The following is a 20,698-nucleotide window of genomic DNA, read 5'->3' as shown; positions in this document are numbered from 1 at the left end:
GATCCTGAATCTGGAAATAGTGTGAAATGAAGGTAGAAAGGTGGTCATGGGAAGACTGTGCTCTGTTCAGGAGCTTGCCCTTTGGGCTCGGGAAATGTATCAGCTAGCAACTGCAGTGTAACAGATTACCTCCCTGCTCCTTATATTTTGCAGCTTCAGACAACAAACATGGATTATCTCGAATGGCTTCTAAGGGTCAGGAAGCCAGGAGTGGTCAGCCAGTTGATTTTTCTCAGAACATCTCGTGAGTTTGCAGTCATGTTGTCAACTAGGACTGGGGACTCTGCTCCGAAGGTGACTCCGGTGGTTGTTGGCAGGCCTTAGCTTCCTTCTGGCTCTCAGCTGGAGCCCTCTGGTCCTCTCCATACAATTGCCCTATAGGCTGCTTGAACATCCTTAAGATACAGTGGTTGTCTTTCTTTAGAGTGAATGACTCAAAAGAGAGAGAGAGAGAGAGGACAAAACATGGACGCCATGTCTTTCATAACCTCATCTCAGAAGTGATGGTCCATCATTTCTGCTGTATTTTATTGGTCATTCACACCAACAGTATGCCTTGTGGGTGGAGATTACCCAAAGATATGACTCCAGAAAGTAGAGGTCATTGGGGATCATATTGGATGGAGGCTGGCTGTCACAGGACAATTGTCCTCTAACTAGCAGGGGATCAGAATCACTTTTAAAATGCACTGGAACCTCACATCAGACCTCCTAAGTGAGGGTCTCCCACTAAGAGAACAGCTTATTTTTTTTAACTCTCTCAGATGATTCTGATGCTGCCAGCCCAAGTCAACATTTGGGAATGGCAAAAGAGCCTGTGATCCTTCTTCTATATTTATGGCTAAATTTCAGATTTATCTTTTTTCCAAGTGCTCCAGCCAAAGAACAGAATGAACAAACATTTAATGCTCTCCTCTATGTGGGGCTTAGGGCAGGAGGAGGAGGCAGCCAAGACTCCTTCCTCAAGGAACGTGCTGGATGTCACCCCCAAGGCACTACGGGATCGTCTGTGAATCCAGGACAAGGAGCCTTTTCTGTGCTGTAGTTTCCAGCTGGCCCCAGACTAATGCAGAAGAGAGTTGATTCTTGAAATTGCCCTATTTGGGCTTCAGAGGAAGTTCTCCCCAGACTGTGGTCTTTACATTTTCCTCCCATGACTCACTCTGCCCCACTCTTTCTCATATGCTCTGAGAGTGCACTGAGATGCTGGGAACTGGTCCAAACCTGCATGACAGTGTGGAAAAGGATTTCCAGCCTTCTCTCAGCCGGCAGCTTTGAGACCACTTCTGGTTGACAGTCTTCAAATGCTGCTGTTTTATTTGGGATAACCAGAAGAGATGGTTACAGAGTTGATGTTGTGTATCTAGTGTTTTGGTTCCTGATGATAATCTTGCGCTATCATGAAGGTTATAATTTGGAAGGTGGGCTTACCCAACCCAGTTTCATACTTTTCATCACCACTGTTTATATAACTTCATATGAAGTAAGTAGCCACCCCCTCATATAATGCATTTCATCTTTCCAATGAGATTGGAAAGGAGATCCCAAAGGCAGGGGTCCATCTAGTTTACCATTGTATCCAATAAAAATAATGCTAGGTACCTATAATTTTCTTCTCAGAAATGAAAACCAACATTATCCTTTTAAGTGAAGAATTCATCATTGTTGTTTAGTCACTGAGTTGTGTCTGACTCTTTTGCGACCCCATGGACTGTAGACCACCAGGCTCCTCTGCCCATGGGATTTCCCAGGCATGGATACTAGACTGAGTTGCCATTTCCTTCTCCAGGGGATTAAAACTGTCTCCTACTTGGCAGGCAGATTCTTCACCACTGAGCCACCTGGGAAGGCAGGTGAAGAAGATCCTAGGATAAAATATCAAGCTAAATAGCAATGAGAAATGCACAGAAGCAAATCATTCCTTCATAGTATCGCCTTGCCTAATAGGACTATGAATTTATGTGTGACAATTTTTGGGGGGAGTCCACAGCATTTTTTGTTTTTGTTTTTGTTTTTTTTTTGGTAGTAATTAGATTTAGCAATATTATAATTCTAATGAGCAAGTTAAATCAGGGATCTCTGAATTTTAGAATCCCAATATTAATCAACTACAAATAAGTATTAGCCCATATCTATCATCAGTGACTGAAATGTTTCTTTCTAATGAGTTGACCATTCCATTATGAAAGTTCTGAAGTGGCCAACAGATCATAGATAGAGATTTCTTCAGGCTTCTGCTTGAAACAATCACTTTAGCAAACTGCTGGCCTTGATTCAAGGTCAAATGTGTGACATCTTTAATGGACTTTTGTTCATCCTGTATCCTTGGGATAATCCACTTGGATTGTCAAACGAAGATCTAGGCTTCCAGGCATGAGAAAGTCACTGCTAGCATGAATCAAACGTGGATAGGCCAAAATGCCTGTGGATTTTGGGCTGGAAAAATGAGAAGACCCATCTGCCACTAGGGGAAAAAAAAAGTAATGAAAAAGAACTCTGTGAAGGGCACTTCAACAGAGACGTGTTTATGAAATTACCTCTAGGATCCAATTCTAATGCTTAGCCTTTAAAGGGGAAATAAGGGATTTCCCTGGTGGCCCAGTGGCTAAGACTCCATGCTCCCAATGCAGGAGGCCTGGGTTCAACCCTTGGTCAGGGAACTACATCCCATATGTCACAACTGAGAGTTCACATGCCACAGCTAAGGATCCTGCATGCTGCAGTGAAGATCAAAGATAGACTCAGCCCAATAAATAAATATTTTTTAAAATAAAGAGGAAATAAGATGGGTCACAGAGAAACTAAAACCTTCATTGTCTGGAAAAGGCAGAGAAATGACCAGGGAAAAAATATTTTAGAGAGAACTTTCTTGTTGTGGAAGGGCTGAGAGTCCATGATAGGAAAGCTTAGCACCTATCTCTATTCTGGACGTTTACTTGTTGGGGGTCTGCTGTGTACACATCACAGTCTGGGACACCATTGGGGTAAGTAAATGTGACCCTTGTTCTCAAGCCCTTATAACCCTAGAAGACAAGATGCATGCCTTGGGGAAAGTTGGAAGATCATTCCAGGGCAAGTAACCTATATCCTAAGTGAGTTTACAGTAACCCAGAGAGGGTTAGCTGGGAGGAGTCTGGTTTCAAGGGCTAGATGACTTCCACAGCCTCTAAACTTTGCATTCTCCAAGACCTCCCTCTTGCTGTCATATGAATCAGATTGGTTACCAGGGGCCAAACTAGGAGCTTTCCTGTCTAGCCAGGGATGCTGTGAAAATTTTCAGTTGATGAGCAGTCCACTGTAACCTCTTCGCTTTGGTATCTGCTTAAAGTAGGTCAGGAATGGGCCTAGATCTCAGGGTGTCTGACCAGAACCTCAGAGAGCTGCCAGAAAATTCTTCTATCCAGGACTTTGTGGCTAAGCTTATGCTTATGGGCAGGGTTGGCCTGATGAGTAGGGAGCCACCCAGGCTACCTACAAGGGATATTTGTGGGATGTGACAAGTTTCTCCGAAATACCTCATATAATAGCTGTGTCAGTAGCTGAAGTCATGGAATCACTCCTCTTGGCTAGAGAAATGTCTCCTGTTAGATGTGTGTGGACCAGGCAAGTTTTGTTGTTGTTCAGTTGCTAAGTTGTTTCTGACTCTTGTGATCCTATGGACTACAGCATGTCATCACTCCCTGACTTTCACTGTCTCCCGGAGCTTGCCTAAGTTCATGTCTATTGAGTTGGTGATGCTGTCTAACCACTTCATCCTCTGCTGTCCCTTCTCCTTTTGCTTTCAATCTTTCCCAGCATCAAGGTCTTTTCCACTGAGTCGGCTCTTCACATCATGTGGCCAAAGTATTGGAGCTTCAGCTTCAGCATCAGTCCTTCTAATGAATATTTAGGACTAATTTCCTTTAGGATTGACTGGCTTGATCTCCTTGCTGACTAAGGGACTCTCAAGAGTATTCTCCAATGCCACAATTTGAAAGCATCAGTTTTTTGGCACCCAGCCTTCTTTATGGTCCAACTCTCACATCCATACATGACTACTGGAAAAATCATAGCTATGACTAGATGAACCTTTGTCAGCAAAGTGACGTCTCTGCTTTTTAATACACTGTCTAGGTTTGTCATAGCTTTTCTTCCAAGGAGCAAGTGTCTTTTAATTTCATGGCTGCAATCACCATCTGCAGTGATTTTGCAGCCCAAGAAAATGAAATTTGTCACTGTTTCCACTTTTTACCCGTCTGTTTGCCATGAAGTGATGGGACCAGATGCCATAATCTTAGCTTTTTGAATGTTGAGTTTTACGCCAGCTTTTCACTTTCCTCTATCACCCTCATCAAGAGACTCTTTAGTTCCTATTTGCTTTCTGCTATTAGAGTGGTATCATCTGTTTATCTGTGGCTATTCATATTTCTCCCAGCAATCTTGATTCCAGCTTGTGAGTCATCCAATCAGACATTTTACATGATGTACTCTGCACATAAGTTAAATAAGCAGGGTGGATTGAGAGCATGGAGTCTTAGACGCTGAACCAGCAGGGAAGTCTTGGAATGTGTTCGGGATGAATATAAGGTTCCATATCAAGGTTCATGAGGAAAAAAAAGAAAAAACAACTACAGAGCAAAAGCCAGGAAAAGAGACTGAAAGTGTTGATTGTATTTAAGAGATCCCTGAAAGTGATTGGTTGCCTAAAAGCTCAGTATAAGCCAACAGAATGGTATGGCTGCTAGAAAAGTGCGTGTAAACTGATACACTTGGTTGAGGGGAAAGGGACATTTTTCCTAAACTCTTTGCTTTTTGGACCAAGAAGTGAGTGAAGTTCCAGGGCCATCTCTTAACTAGGTCATCCAGAGTAAGGACCAGCCATGTGGAGACAGGTCTGGAAACCACATCACATGAGGAAATGAAGACATTGTGTCAAGAAAAGAGATAAGATGGAAGAGATGTTGGTTCTCTTCAAATACTGAAGTGCTACCGTGGACAAGAGCATTTATAATTTGGCTTAACTCCCAAAGCTAAGATGAATGGTGACGGACTGGGGTGTAGATTTCTGCTGAATATGAAAACTCTTTAAGGCTGAGTGATGGGGCTACACATTTCAACACTGTGCAAGGACCCTGTAACATAGGAGACAGGCTGCCCTGTGAAGGGTGAGCTCCTTGTCCCCAGTGTAGTTTAAGCAGGAACTGGATGAGCTCCTGCAAGGAATATGGCAGCCAAGTCCCTACATGGGAAGGACATGGGATGAGGTGATTACCAGAGTTTCAAAGAATAGCAAGAAGAGATAAGGAAGCCTTCTTCAGTGATCAGTGCAAAGAAATAGAGGAAAACAACAGAATGGGAAAAACTAGAGATCTCTTCAAGAAAATTAGAGATACCAAGGGAACATTTCATGCAAAGATGGGCTCGATAAAGGACAGAAATGGTATGGACCTAACAGAAGCAGAAGATATTAAGAAGAGGTGACAAGAATACACAGAAGAACTGTACAAAAAAGATCTTCATGACCCAGATAATCATGATGATGTGATCACTAATCTAGAGCCAGACATCTTGGAAAGTGAAGTCAAGTGGGCCTTAGAAAACATCACTATGAACAAAGCTAGTAGAGGTGATGGAATTCCAGTTGAGCTGTTTCAAATCCTGAAAGATGATGCTGTGAAAGTGCTGCACTCAATATGCCAGCAAATTTGGAAAACTCAGCAGTGGCCACAGGACTGGAAAAGGTCAGTTTTCATTCCAATTCCAAAGAAAAGAAATGCAAAAGAATGCTCAAACTACCATACAATTGCACTCATCTCACATGCTAGTAAAGTAATGCTCAAAATTCTCCAAGCCAGGCTTCAGCAATACGTGAACCGTGAACTCCCTGATGTTCAAGCTGGTTTTAGAAAAGGCAGAGGAACCAGAGGTCAAATTGCCAACATCCGCTGGATCATCAAAAAAGCAAGAGAGTTCCAGATAAACATCTATGTCTGCTTTATTGCCTATGCCAAAGCCTTTGACTGTTTGGATCACAATAAACTGTGGGAAATTCTGAAAGAGGTGGGAATACCAGACCACCTAACCTGCCTCTTGAGAAATCTGTATGCAGGCTGGGAAGCAACAGTTAGAACTGGACATGGAACAACAGACTGGTCCCAAATAGGAAAAGGAGTACATCAAGGCTGTATGTTGTGACCCTGCTTGTTTAACTTATATGCAGAGTACATCATGAGAAACGCTGGACTGGAAGAAACACAAGCTGGAATCAAGATTGCTGGGAGAAATATCAATAACCTCAGATATGCAGATGACACCACCCTTATGGCAGAAAGTGAAGAGGAGCTAAAAAGCCTCTTGATGAAAGTGAAAGAGGAGAGTGAAAAAGTTGGCTTAAAACTCAACATTCAGAAAACGAAGATCATGGCATCCAGTCCCATCACTTCATGGGAAATAGATGGGGAAACAGTGGAAACAGTGTCAGACTTTATTTTTTTGGGCTCCAAATTCACTGCAGATGGTGACTGCAGCCATGAAATTAAAAGACTCTTACTCCTTCGAAGAAAAGTTATGACCAACCTAGACAGTATATTCAAAAGCACAGACATTTCTTTGCCAACTAAGGTCCGTCTAGTCAAGGCTATGGTTTTTCCTGTGGTCATGTATGGATGTGAGAGTTGGACTGTGAAGAAGGCTGAGCACCGAAGAACTGATGCTTTTGAACTGTGGTGTTGGAGAAGACTCTTGAGAGTCCCTTGGACTGCAAGGAGATCCAACCAGTCCATTCTGAAGGAGATCAACCCTGGGATTTCTTTGGAAGGAATGATGCTAAAGCTGAAACTCCAGTACTTTGGCCACCTCATGTGAAGAGTTGACTCATTGTAAAAGGCTCTGCTGCTGGGAGGGATTGGGGGCAGGAGGAGAAGGGGACGACCGAGGATGAGATGGCTGGATGGCATCACGGACTCGATGGACATGAGTCTGAGTGAACTCCGGGAGTTGGTGATGAACAGGGAGGCCTGGCGTACTGCAATTCATGGGGTTGCAAAGAGTCGGACATGACTGAGTGACTGAACTGAACTGAAGACCCCATGTTTATCTGCATCTCTGAAAGTGCACCCAGCCAGCCCACACAGGGGGTGCACACTAGCTGACTACTGGCAGTGACCATCATTGTGTGTCAGACTCCCCCCACGGCTCAGTGGTAAAGAATCTGCTTGCAGTGCAGGAACGCCGGGAGATGCGGGTTTGATCCATGGGTCAGGAAGATCTCCTGGAGGAGGAAACGTCAACCTACTCCAGTATTCTTGCCTGGGAAATCCAATGGACAGAGAGGCCTGGGGGCTACAGTCCATACGGTTCAAAGAGTTGGACTCAACTGAGTACACACACACACACACACACACACACACATGCATGACCATTGTGTGAATTGGGGTCATGCCTGTTACAGACATACACACACACACACACATGCAGAGAAGGGTTGTCTGCTAGTGTGTGTTCTCATGTTCTCTCTCGACCTCTGGCACATCATGACTTTGGCCTTGAAAGCAGACTCTTTTCCACCCTCACTGTTGTGCATCAGTGAAAATTAAAGCCCCATCTCCCCTCGATGTCCCCCAGGTAGGGCTCATAAATTCAAAAGTGGCCAAGAGTGAAGAGTCAAGTTAATGACTTCTCTGTGTCTTGTGATCCCAGGCACAAATGATCAGTGTAGGGAAGATCACAAAGACACTCCCATCTCTTCTCACCCTTATTTTGAATGGGCGTGACCAGGTTCTAGCATATCCACCCTCGTAGATGCCTGGAGGTTGAAGACAGATCACAGACCTTTAGAGATGACCCTCACAGGCTTGTGCCTTCTCCGGAGCACATTGAAATTTCCCCAAGCAGCCAGTGGAAGAAAACGGCATCTGTCTAGACCAAGTTCATCCCACTCTGGGATGCCAGAGGCGTGAGTCACTAAGCCCTGGGGCCTGGAGGATGGAATTTCACTCCATGAGCTAACTGTGCTTCCGTGGAGTCCTACATCTGCCTGGGGCATCCTCAGGGGCCCCTGACACTTCATAAATTCCCTTTTAGAGGAGGGAAAAAGTGCTTCTTCTTCAGAGGGATGACCCCACCCAAGGAGAGTTTGGCCAGAGTACAGAGCAAGTCTACTCCCTTCTTTAAGATGAGTTGGTTGATTTCGATCCCTTCCAGCTATGACAGTTTGTAATCCGGAGTGGCAGTGGTTACTCCTTCAGAATGGCATGGCGTGCACTCATCGTTTACAACGGGGTTTAAACAATCTGTAGAGGGGAAACCCAGATGATTTCTGGAAAAGTGCATGCAGACTATAAAATGTTATAAGAGATTTGCCTTACTGCTGATTCACCAGCCTGGGTTCATTTCTTCCAGAAAATTAACCAAGCAGGATCTCCATTCTCCCCTTTACTGTGGTCTGAGTTTTAGACCCCAGAGTGGGAGGCAGGACCCCTAAGTTCTGGCCCCTTTGGAGCCTGAGACTTGCAACTATATGTCCAGAGGAACTGACCCTTCTTGGGTCCCTGGACACCAAACAGCATTTTATACAGGGGGAAAAAATGAGTCTCAGGCCAATTCTCAAAACCTTCTTCAAAAGAGGAAAGCAGGAGCAAATAATAAATGTTCAATACTGTTGGTTTAAAGTGCACAGATCTTTTCTAAACCTATAAAACAGAGCTCCAAGCAAACCTCCCAGGAGTTCAGACGCTCTTAAATCAAGAGGCTTTGTTTCCTGTCTGTGGCTGCGGACAAGTTGGAAAAAGCATTAGATAAGGGGAGATTACAAATCCAGATGCCCTGTGAGCAGCCGTCCCTGCTCTGGCCCGTCTGCACATTGCTAAGTCATGTGCTCATAGAGAGGCTCGTGGCTGGGGCTGGGTGCTGTTAGGTCAGGGAACATAACGGGTCTTTTCCTTTTCTTCAGCCTCCCCACCTCACTTTCTTCTCTACTCATTTTTTAAAACTTATTTTTATTTTTGGCCTCTCTGGGTCTTCGTTGCTGCATGTGGGCTTTCTCTAGTTGTGGTACGGGGGGCTTCCCATCATGGTGGCTTCTCCTGTTGCAGAGCACAGGTTCTAGGGTGCATGGGCTTCAGTAGTTACGGCGCATAAGCTTGGTTGCCCTGCAACATGTGGGATCTTCCCAAACCAGGGATCAATGTCTTCTGCATTGGCAGACGAATTCCCAGCCCCTGGACCATCAGGGAAGCCCTCTACCAGTTTTGAAAGGCTCTTTTTGCCATAGCAGTTAGGTTCCCAGAATGGATTAGAAATCCTCCAGCTGTGAGATTTTAAGGGTGGCCTATGGGCTTTCCTGGTGGCTCAGATGATAAAGAATCCACCTCCAATGCTAGAGATCTGGGTTCGATTCCTGGGTCAGGAAGATCCCCTGGAGAAGGGAATGGCTTCTCATCCCAGTATTCTTGCCTGGAAAATTCCATGGACAGAGAAGCCTGGTGGGCTACAGTCCACAGGGTTGCAAAGAGTCGGACAACTTAGTGACTAACACACATATCCTCTGAGTGGCCTCAGAGCCCCAATTTCTCTTTTGTGACAGCAGGCAGCCCAGGAGGTCTGGAGGGGCCAGGAGGATGGAGGTGGGAGGAGAATATTCACTTCCAACGGTGGGGGCATCCGGTACCTCTCCCCTCCACACTCTCACCTCCTACTGGAGGGACCTGGAGACCTGAAAAACCTCTTTCTTCTGCTCTTAACCACAGGGACGGAGGCTGTTGCGCATTTTTTAAATTCCAAGAGTCCAGGTTTTTATTAGTCACAGTTAACTGCCAAATGCTTCAGGGCTTTCCCCCTAGCAGCAGCCTTATCTCCCCAGCATCTGGGGGCTCTTGAGGGTGGAAGCTTGAGGGAGCTTGGGCAAGAAGAGGTATTATATATACCCTGTCTGGTGCTAACATTCCATAATTCTGTTTATCGAGAGCCTCGGAGTGGGTTGTTGTTTCTTACTCCAAGGGATCTTCTCAACCCAGGGATCGAACCCAGGTTTCCTGCACTGCAGGCAGATTCTTTACCATCAGAGCCACTAGGGAAGCCCATAATTAACTCTGCTGCTGCTGCTGCTAAGTCGCTTCAGTCGTGTCCGACTCTGTGTAACCCCATAGATGGCAGCCCACTGGGCTCCCTTGTCCCTGGGATTCTCCAGGCAAGAACACTGGAGTGGGTTGCCATTTCCTTCTCCAATAATTAACTCTAGAAAGGTCCAAACACTTCCCAGCCAGGAATTTAACCCCCTACTCCCCATCAGAGAGGAGGCGCAGCAGATTGTATTGGGCGGTTTAGGAAAGAAAGGGGGGTCTGTTTTCCTCTCCTTGCAGTTTAGAAGGTGGTGGTCCCTCCAAGCTAAATATAGCCCTCCTTCCCCAGATGGCTGCTGTGTAGCTGGCCAGCTTCCCTATATGGCAGAAGGAATGGTAGCAAGTGGGCAGTTTGTGTTGGACCCTTCAGTAAGTGGGTAGAGGACCACGATGGGAGCCCACAGCATCTGCCCAGCTGTCAAGCTGGACCATCACATGTCACTCTCCTGGGTTTTCTCTCCCTGCCTACAGGGAGCTTGGCAAGAAGAGGTATTATATATACCCTGTCTGGTGCTAACATTCCATAATTCTGTTTATCGAGCGCCTCGACATGGTCTGGGCTCACCAGCCACCACAAGGGGCACAAGAGGAGTTCGAGGGTGACCTATTTTTCGCCACATCCAAGAAGTAAAAAGGCATTTATGCAGCTAACAGAACAGACTATTTGAAACTGGACACATCCTGGCAGATTTGGGAACCCTGACTCCTGACCACTGTGCTGTACCCACAACCCTTTGAAAATCATAAACACCATTATAATTGCTTGTAAGCTGAAAGAAATAGGTAATGTTTTACTTACTCATTAGATGAAATCGGTGACTAAGTAGCCTTATAATTTGTTTTAGATGAAATAAAATGAATGGTAATATGTACTCCAACTGTAAAATTTTTTTAAATTAATTAATTTTTGGCTGCTCTGAGTCTTTGCTGCTCTGAGCAGGCTTTTTCTAGTTGCAGCAAGGAGGGACCTGTTCTCCCATTGTGGTGCATAGGCTTCTCATTGCGGGGATTTCTCTTGTTGTAGAGCACAGGCTCCAGGGGCTTGGGCTTCACTAACTGGGGCCCTAGAGCTCAGATTCAGCACTTGTGGCACTGGGGCTTAGAGGCCCCATGGCATGTGAGATCTTCCTGGACCAGGGATTGGACTGGTATCCCTGGACTCTTAACCACTGGACCACCAGGGAAGTCCTGTACTCCAACTTTGAACAGTGTGGATGGGATGGTAAATTGTGCAGCTGTTTCAAAAGGGAAAGGTTCATGGGGAGAGATTTGTGGGACGGATTCTCTATGGAAGAAGGAGGGGCTTGAGGTGGGCTCGAGAAAGCCTCTCTCTGCCCTGGCTGGGAAGGTCTTTTCTTTAGGGTGGGGCTTGATATGACTAGGGTAAAGGGTGGTGACAAAGAGACCAGGTGGCCCATTAGAGTTGGCCACGCCAGAGGGGTCAGTGACAATGACTGCCCCTACCCAATCTCCATGCGGTTCTTGCTAAGGTAGCTGGAGGCTGTCTGTTCATTCATTCATTCAGTACATTTTAATTGAGCACCAGATTCTATGCTGGGTACTGGGAATCACTAATGATATTCAAGGACAGTCTCACCGTCCTGAAGTTTGCTGTCCAGTAGTGGAGAAAGGGGCTTCCCTGGTGGCTCAAATGGTAAAGAATCCACCTGCAATGCAGAAGACCAGGGTTCGATCCCTGGGTTAGGAAGATCCCCTGGAGAAGGGAATAACTACCCACTCCAGTATTTTTGCCTGGAGAATCCCATGGACAGAGGAGCCTGGTGGGCTATAGTCCATGGGGTCGCAAAGAGTCAGACACAACTGAGCGACTGACATGTACAAACAGTGAAGTCATTACTTTGCCACCATGGTGATGGTTGCTAGGAGGAGAGGCATCAGGTACCCCATCTGAGAGCGTGCTGGGCAGTTTGGCCAGGTCCACAGACTTACTTGATCTGTGGCCTCAGCACTCCCACAGGCTTAGAGGGACCATTGCAGGCACAAGGGTCGTGCCAGCTTCCTGTGGTCAGCAGCCCTTGCCTGGTCTCCAAGGAAGCAACCTCTGTTACCTGCTCCACTGCTTTCAGGTTGGAAAATGAAACAGAGCATTTGATTCTCCAGCAGCGTGGCAAAGCTCTTGATTTATAGGAGAACAGCCCAGACTGCCAGCTTTCTCCTCCAGTGGTTCAGCATGACCTCAGCTCTGGTGCCACTCCCATCCCGACCCCCTCCACCCAGGCAGGTCTCCATCACACAGAGCTGAGCAACAGAGATCACCACGCTGCCTTCCCTCTTCCCTTTCATCCATCTGGCCCAGCTGGAATCACTGGCTCGAAAATGTTCCCAGGAACTTCTTAGGCTGTGAATTTCAGATTTGATCATCAAACAGGGATAATTACAGTGTAGCCAGCCTCTTCCAGTACAACATGTCTCATGCTGTTTACAGATGTTACCCATTTGGATAAACTGACTGAACACGTGCTGATGGTCAGATCAGCTTTTAATTCCATTCAATAACTATTTATTAGCCTCAGATTTCTAGGGGGAAGAGGGGAGGGTGTTAAATAGCTCGGATGGCAAGAGATCGCATGGATAAAAGTGCAGCTATCTCCTTGTCCATTGGTAAGTCACACAAGAAGTGCTTATGCTGTGAACAGAGGCAAGCCTCGATGTTTGTTTTGCATTAAACAAAGAATAAAGAGGGTCTTTATTACACTTCTGGCTTGAGAACTCAGGATTTCTAGTTAAGCTGAATTGCTGTGATTGGATTTTTTAAAATGATTATTATTAGTAGTTTATTACAAAAATATGTGAGGACCCACTATGTGTTGTGTCTGGTGCTAGTTGCCATGGGGATACAGGAATGAATAAAAAACAAGTCTGTCCTTGAGCGACTCACAGTCTGAGGTGGCAAAACTCGTGGAAACATCAATACTACAAGATAGTCAATATAAGCCAAGGATAAACTGAGGGACTCAGAAAGCAAATGCTAGAGAATAAAGAAGTCAAATCTGTGTGGATGAGATATTTGAGGGAGGAGGTGCCTCATGGAAGAGAGGATCCTAACTAGCTTTCTCCCTCTGCCATGAGTGACAACAAGTGACTTGCTGATCTGCTTGACTGTCATCCTCACACAGTTTCTGGGACTGGTATCCTTCAGCTGGTGTTCTTCAAGTGACTGAATAAGTGAGATTATTTCTAAGGGTCAGGAGGATGCTCATTGGTAGTGAGAAAGCAAAAAAGGATTGCAGGAAGCAGCTTGATGCTGGCATTAAAAGAGCCTGGCAACAAGGGATGCTCAAGGCTGGAGAAAGGACAGGGAGGGGATGAGGTGGGTCTGATCAGGAAGGCTCTTGACCTGGAGTGTAAGACCTCAGGGAGCCACGGGAAGATTTTGAGCTAAACGCACAAGTGCACAGTGGTCAGCTGGATGGATATCCCAGCCGCCTTTGAGGAGGACTGGGTCAGTCATTTATCTGCCCCAAAGAAACAGAATTGTGATGTTCTTCTCTTCCACAATTCTCACTGCACAGCTGCCTGGACAACAGAAATGGGAAGGAGATGGAAGGGTAGGAAAAGCATGGCTGGGGCAGAACGAGCCACAGGAGCAAGGAAGAGAGAGGGAGCAAGAGGCTTGCAGGCTGCAAACTGGGAGGGCGTTGCCTCACTCAGTGAGAAGAGGGAAGACCAAGGGCATCCTGGGTGCGGTTGGTGTGAGGTGCTGACGAAGTTGCCAAGGCGGCACCTGGGAAAATGGGTCTCTATCTGGAAGCCCGTTTTTCAACAATAGCCGAATAGGGCTTCCCTGGTGGCTCAGTGGCAGAGAGTCTGCCTGCGAGTGCAGGAGGCAGTTTTGGTCCCTGGTCTGGGAAGACCCCACGTGCCACAGAGCAACTAAGCCCGTTCACCGCAACTGTTGAGCCTGTGCTCTAGAGCCCAGGAGCCGCAACTCCTGCGCCCGCCTGCTGCAGCTGCTGAAGCCCCACTCTCTAGAGCCCACACTGCTTAACAAGAGAAGCCTCTGCAGTGAGGAGCCCGAACACCCTAACTACAGAGCAGCCCCACTCACAGCAACTAGAGAAACGCCCATGCAGCAGTGAAAACCAGCACAGCCAAAAATTAAATGAATAAGTAATTTAGAAAAGAGCCGAATAAATAAAGGGCTTTGAGAGCAAGATGCAGGAACCTGTTAGCTGTAGAGGGAAGGGGCTTACTAAGTGAGCAGCAGTCATGCAGAATGAATCAGTCGTCTGTCCTGGTGGGGTGCTGGTGGACCACTACCTCTCCATCCTCCCACCTGACACCACTTCTCAGGTGGGAAGGCTTGGTCTGATACATTAAGTAATTAATTGCATAATTAAATGACAACTTCTAGAGGGAGGGAGGGGAAGGACTGGACTAAGATCTGGCTCTTGGAAACAGGCCCTCCCCAGGAGGCGATGAGCTGAGTGCCGACTCTCAGCTGTGAAGCGCGTCCTTAGAGGGTTGCTTGCCTTGCCTCCCCCTGAATCTTTCCCTGATGCAATCCCCAACTAGACTTTCAAAACTGGTGATTTTTCCTCCTTGGCGATAGCCCCAGACTGTCACACTGTGGAATCTGCAAGTCATTCACAGATGCTGCAAATGTGAAATGTCATTCAAGCACAAGACTGGGAGACCAGCCCTGGTGATCATTCACCAGCCCTTCTTTCCACCACCCAGCTAGGTACAGCAGGGCAGGTTATGGCCTCAGGGCACCCTGATTTTCCCCTTTGGAAGCCAGTGATAGTCACTCCCAGGGCTCAGACCCTCCCTGGAGATGTGCTGAGTTTTGAGTAGGACAAGTCCAGAAGGTTCTGTGAATTCCTTGGAGGGAAGCCTTTCGGAGAGTTTGGCGAACTCTGGTCTCTGGCCAGAGGGCTAGCCTTCAGACTTTCGAGTTTTAAAAGGGGTCAGATATATTGACGGCTACTGGGTTCTTGGGCTAAATGTGAAACATGCAAGTCTAAAGAGACATCTGTTAGAAAAGAAAAATGTGTATAGGTTTTAGTGTTTCAAATCTTCACTGCTCTTTTGAAGTTGAACTTCTAGGGGAAAAAAGAATTCTACTGCTTGCGGTTATGGAAAGGATTCCAAGGCGGTGAGGTCAGGAGGGCCGTTGTGTGTGTACGTGTGTTTTCCTACACAGAACTCTCTGAACAGCCCCTGTGAGCTCGTTAGACAGCAGCAAGCCCTGACTGCATGCCACTGAGGGTTTCCCTGCTGCCCCCTGGCCTGAGTCCAGGAGCAGCTGGGAGGCAGCCTTCTCTTCTCACGTACACTCCGGCCTGACTCATAGCTTCTCTGGGCGGGGCGCAGGGTGGACTTCAAATGTGGGCTTTTATTGGGCGGACCCCCAAAGGATGCCTCAGAAGGCTGAGTCCCAGGCGCAGGTGTGTCCTCTCAGTAGCTGGCAAGGGATGGGATGAAGGCAGAAGGGTGAAGACCCAGAGGCCCATAGTGGCGAGCCTGGGCAGGGACTTGGAGTCAAAACTCAGTCTTCACCCTTGTTTATCTACTTACTGGCTGTGTGAACTTGGGGAAGATGCCAAACCTCGCCAAGTTTTCTTGCTTTTCGCCTGTAGTCAGGGTATACCATTAGCCCTCTCACTGGTTGTTATGGGAACTGAGGAAGGGGATGGACGCAAAGTTCTGAGTGCAGAGCCTGACACGTAATGAATTGGCTGGCATTTGATGAATGAGGGCCCACATAATCGTTATGATTTGGAGAAGAACCAGGGCCCCAGGGTTGGGCAGTAGGGAGGAGGCTGGCAGGGTCCTTGGAGGGAGAGACTGTGTTTTATGGGATGAATGAATGACTGACTGAGGTGGATTTGAGCCCAAGATGGTGGGAAAAAATTAGTTCTGTGGAGAGAGAAGAGGAGAAGGAACTTGCCTGACTGCTCTCCCGGGGCTTTGCAAGGAAGCCCTCTGCATCTTCCTCTACCGCACGCACAGACACACACTCCACACAACGCATAGACATGTGCACATCCGCCTGCACACGGACACACAGGAGCCGCGACCTCCCCGAGAGACACATACGTGGGCGCACAAACACGTGCAGAGACACACACCCAGAGAGACATATTCGTACGCCAGACATACACTCTAGTGCCCACACACACACATGCAGTGGGTCAGTGGGAACACAAGAACAGTGACGTCAGTTCTAGCACTTTCTCTCCTCTGAGCCTCATTTCCTGCATCTGGGACCCTACCTAGCTTGCCCACCAGTCATTATTCTGCTGAGGGGACATGGCCCTGCCTAAAGACAAGGGTCTGTTGAGCTCCGCTACCCTGGCCTTCCTCACTCTGGGTTCACACTCTGTATCTCAGCTGAGCTGATGCTCCATAGGCTGAGATGGGGGAAAGGGGCGGGGGAGGGGAGGAGGGGGACGGGAGGAAGGGGAGGGTCTGTGAGTTTGATCAAGTCTGCGCAGTCTGCCTGCCCCGTGCAGCTCTCAGGTCCTGTGCCGCAGTGGGTAACTTTCCTTCTGGGCATCACACATCCTTTATATGCTGGAATTCCAGCCTGGCCTACCGAGGTGGTAAGTCGGAGGAGAGGGCTGGCCCATGAGCCGGTCTAGACATCCAGCCCTTTCTTGCTCACTCCTGTCCATGTGTCTTGGTGGCGCGAGCCCTGTGGCCTGACTGGGAGCTGTAACAGATCCAAGGATCCAGGCTGGCAAACATAATCCTGCCACTGGCGGCTTTCCTTCCGCTCTGCGTGGAAAGGAACCAGAGCTAGAAGCCACCCCCGCTACCACCACCCCGGCCAACATACTTTCCACCACCTCGCAGGACTGGGGAAATGGGGCCTGGCTTTGCACCCTGAAGCCAGTGGCAAGGAGACCTGAATCCCTGGGCACCCAAATAATGGTTCTGTTCAAACTCCCAGTTCATTTGCATCCTGGCTGGACGGGGGTGTGGGCATCCAGGTCGTTGGCTTCCTCTCTGCCAGTGCCCCTGCCCAGTCCCACCAAATCTCAGGTGCTCTCTGCCTCTCTGTGGTCCTGGGAGATCACTGGAGTCACCCAGTATTCCTACCTGGAAAATGGAGATGACACTAACTGTAAAGACCTCTACTGTTTGAGGATTAAGTGAGAAAATGCCCAGAAAGTAGCGATACTTGTTATTGTCCTATTATTGTTGTTATTCAGTCGCTCAGTTGTGTCTGACTCTTTGCGACCCCATAGGCTGCAGCATGCCAGGCTTCCCTGTCGTTCACTCTCTCCTGGATCTTGTTCAAACTCATGTTCATTGAGTCAGTGATAACCATCCAACCATCTCATCCTCTGTTGTCCCCTTCTTCTCCACCTTCAATCTTTCCCAGCATCATCCTAGCTGGCTATAGATTTGGGGCTGAGGTATAGGTGTGGTCAGCCAAGGGAAAAGGTTAGTTGTGGTTTAGAAGGAGTCCTCTGGGGGCTGGCCCTATGCCAGATGGATGGAGGAGAGCAGGGAGGCAGGGACTCAGCTGGGGAGCCTTGTGAGAGCTAGTGGTGGCCCCATTGGGCAGGGGCAGAAAGAAAACGGGCTGGAAGTGAGAGATTCTGGAGCGTCCTTAGTGTTTGGGGCAGATTTGTGAGAACCTTGGGAAAACGTAAAAGATAACATCCTGGAAAATTCCAGGTAGGCCTCTGTTCCTCCATCCAGCTTGGCCTCTTGAGGCCCCCTGTCTGACCAAATCCCTGGAGGCTCAAGTATGGGCTAGGGGCAGGGACAGAGCAGCCCAGTGTCAGGGGCTGGGAGAGGAGCCCACCTTCAACCCCCAGCCTTCTCCACAGCCTCCTAGCAGGCTCCTGCCTTTTCGCTCACTGCCACAGAAATGGGAAGAGGAAAGGGGTGAACAGGGGCTTTCAAGACAAGGGCCTCAAGACATTCAGAATCTTTCCTTTCTTCTCCTTACATAGTTGCATACCTCCTGGGCCCCAGGCTTGCCCCTCCTACTTGGCTGGCCTGCGTCCAGGCACACACCTCCTTCCCTCCCCCTTCTCTCCAAACCCTCCCCCTTCTCTTCTGGCTTTTCACCCTGAAGACTGCTGACATGAGGGGAGTACATGAGGCAATGTGCAACGTGGCCCCACCAGCTCAGGATATCTGGGGCTCATCTGCCCAAAATTTCAGTTTTACAGGAAGATTGCTGGGAAGGCACACACACTCACTCCCAGGCCTGCACACAAATGCTTTGGAGTAAAATACAAGCATCCGAATGATTTTGCCTCTAGAATACAGCATTTAAGGAACATGATTCTCTCCTCTGCTCTTTGAGACCACTGCATGAGGAGGCTGCTGCCCTCTGGTGTTTTTGATAGGATAGAGGAGAAGCGCTGGGGTCCCCTAAGTCTCTGATTGCCTAGGTCACCCTGCTCCTTCTCTTCTGGTTCCTGCAGCCCCACTACATGTGCTGTGTGCTCTTGGGGAGCACCCACAGCCCCCCAAGAGTCCGAGGGGAGAGGCGGGCAGACTCTCAGGATAAGCCAGTCTGCCATCACCTCCCCTGGGCCAGACCAGGAAGGTCACCCATCTCCTTCCACCCCCTCCCCTCCCAGAACATGAACATCCAAGTGGAGGACATCCGGATCCGAGCCATCCTCTCCGCCTTCCGCAAGCGTACCCCAGTGACAGAGGGCTACGTGGAGGTAAAGGAGGGCAAGACGTGGAAGCAGATCTGTGACAAGCACTGGACGGCTAAGAACTCCCGCGTGGTCTGCGGCATGTTCGGCTTCCCTGGGGAGAAGACCTACAACACCAAAGTGTACAAGTAAGGAGTCTGGGCAGGGACTCTGAGTGGTGGGACTCTGGCCCCACCTTGGCCTAAGGCAGCTTTGCAGTAGCTCAGTGTGCATGTGTGTGTGCTCAGTAGACTCTCTGAGACCCTACAGGCTGTAGCTTGCCAGGCTCCTCTGTTCATAGGATTCTCCAGGCAAGAATACTGGAGTGGGTTGCCATGCCCTCCTCCAGAGGATATTCTGACCCAGGGATCAAACCTGTGTCTCCCGCATTGCAAGCAGATTCTTTACCACTGAGCCACCAGGGAAGCCTGCTTTGACCTTGTATCGAATATTCACCCATATATATGCAATCTAGAAAGATGCAGTGGCACCCCACTCCAGTACTCTTGCCTGGAAAATCCCATGGATGGAGGACCCTGGTAGGCTGCAGTCCATGGGGTCGCTAAGAGTCGGACAAGACTGAGCAACTTCACTTTCACTTTTCACTTTCATGCATTGGAGAAGGAAATGGCAACCCACTCCAGTGTTCTTGCCTGGAGAATCCCAGGGATGGGGGAGCCTGGTGGGCTGTCGTCCATGGGGTCGCACAGAGTCGGACACGACTGAAGTGACTTAGCATAGCATAGAAAGATAGTGCTGATGAACCTATCTGCGGCGCAGCGATGGAGATGCAGACATAGAATGCAGTGGCTGGGGCCACCTCTGTCCTCTGCCCCCTTGAAGTGATTATTATGAGAAATCTGCAACTGTTAGGAAAATGAGAAACAGATCTAGTGGATTCAGTTACACTCATCCTGAGTAAATCTTGTGATGCTGTTATAGTTTCCAAAGTTAATATCTCCCCAGGCAGGGAAAGGGTAGATGACAAGGAGACTTAGAGTAATTTGCCCAGAGAGGTGTCCGGTGAAGGGTTTTCAGTCCATGACAGGCTGTTGTATTGACTGGTCATGGAGTCTTCTTATCTCCTCTAATAAGGATAATAATCTGCTTTACTGAGCGCTGACTACATGCCAGGTGGCTCTGTTCTTAGTCTCTTAAGTGTTAGTCGCTCAGTCATGTCCGAGTCTTTGTGACCCAATGGCAAGAACACTGGAGTGGGTAGCTATTCCTTTCTCTAGGGGATCTTCCTGACTCAGGGATCGAACCTGGGTCTTATGCATTGCAGGTGGATTCTTTACGATCTGAGCCACCAAGGAAGCCCTCTTAGCCGCCTAAGCTCCACAATTCTAGGAAGAGGTTTATGTTACAGCTAAAGGAATGAAGCCAGAGAGAGGTGATAAAACTAGGAAGTGGCAGATTCAGGATCCAAACCCGGGTCTCCAGCAGCAGGGTCCACCCTCCTCAAGAGTGCAGACTTACTACCTCTTCCCTTTCAAGCCAAGGAGAGAGATGAAACAGGGGTCCCTCCCCCAACTCTTCCTCCCAATCCCTGGGGTCAGTGCAGGCTTCTTTCCTTCCTGGGCTCAGCCTGGCTCCTTCGATCAGAGCCTCTGGTCCCCCATGAGGGTGAGTGCTGGCAGCTGAGCTGCCTGGTGCTGATTCCTGCCCCCAGCCGCCCCAGACATGCCCCAGATCTTCCTGTTTGCACAGGGTGGGATGGGGGCAGGCAGGGTGGTCCCGTTCTCTAAATAGTTTACAGAATTCCCGCTGGCTGGCTGGCTCCTTCCCTGGAGACACCTTTCTCAGCCTTTCCTTCCAATTGGAGCCAAGAAAAGTAGATCCCTTCCCCTGACAGGCTTCCTACCTGCTGGCCCCACCGGAGTCCCCAGCCTGGCACAGGTCTTTGCCCAGTCCTGGGAGCGGGAAGGCTGCCATCAGTCCTGCTCTGCAGCAGGACGGGGTGCT

At 48.5% G+C, this 20,698-nt stretch overlaps 1 protein-coding gene across 1 annotated transcript in view; it reads left to right on the top strand.

Annotated features, from left to right (window-relative positions):
• The window catches only part of LOXL2 (lysyl oxidase like 2), a 115,184-nt gene that overhangs the window by 43,345 nt on the left and 51,141 nt on the right, over positions 1-20,698 (top strand). Inside the window, exon 4 of the mRNA XM_005684007.3 lies at positions 18,671-18,882. Coding sequence (XP_005684064.2) covers positions 18,671-18,882 — 212 coding nt within the window. The remainder of the gene's footprint in view (positions 1-18,670; positions 18,883-20,698) is intronic.

This window comes from Capra hircus, chromosome 8 (genome assembly GCF_001704415.2).
Source record: "Capra hircus breed San Clemente chromosome 8, ASM170441v1, whole genome shotgun sequence".
Taxonomy (NCBI): Eukaryota; Metazoa; Chordata; class Mammalia; order Artiodactyla; family Bovidae; genus Capra; species Capra hircus.
Note: the sequence above shows the minus strand (reverse complement) of the source record. Positions and strands in the feature narration are given on the sequence as shown.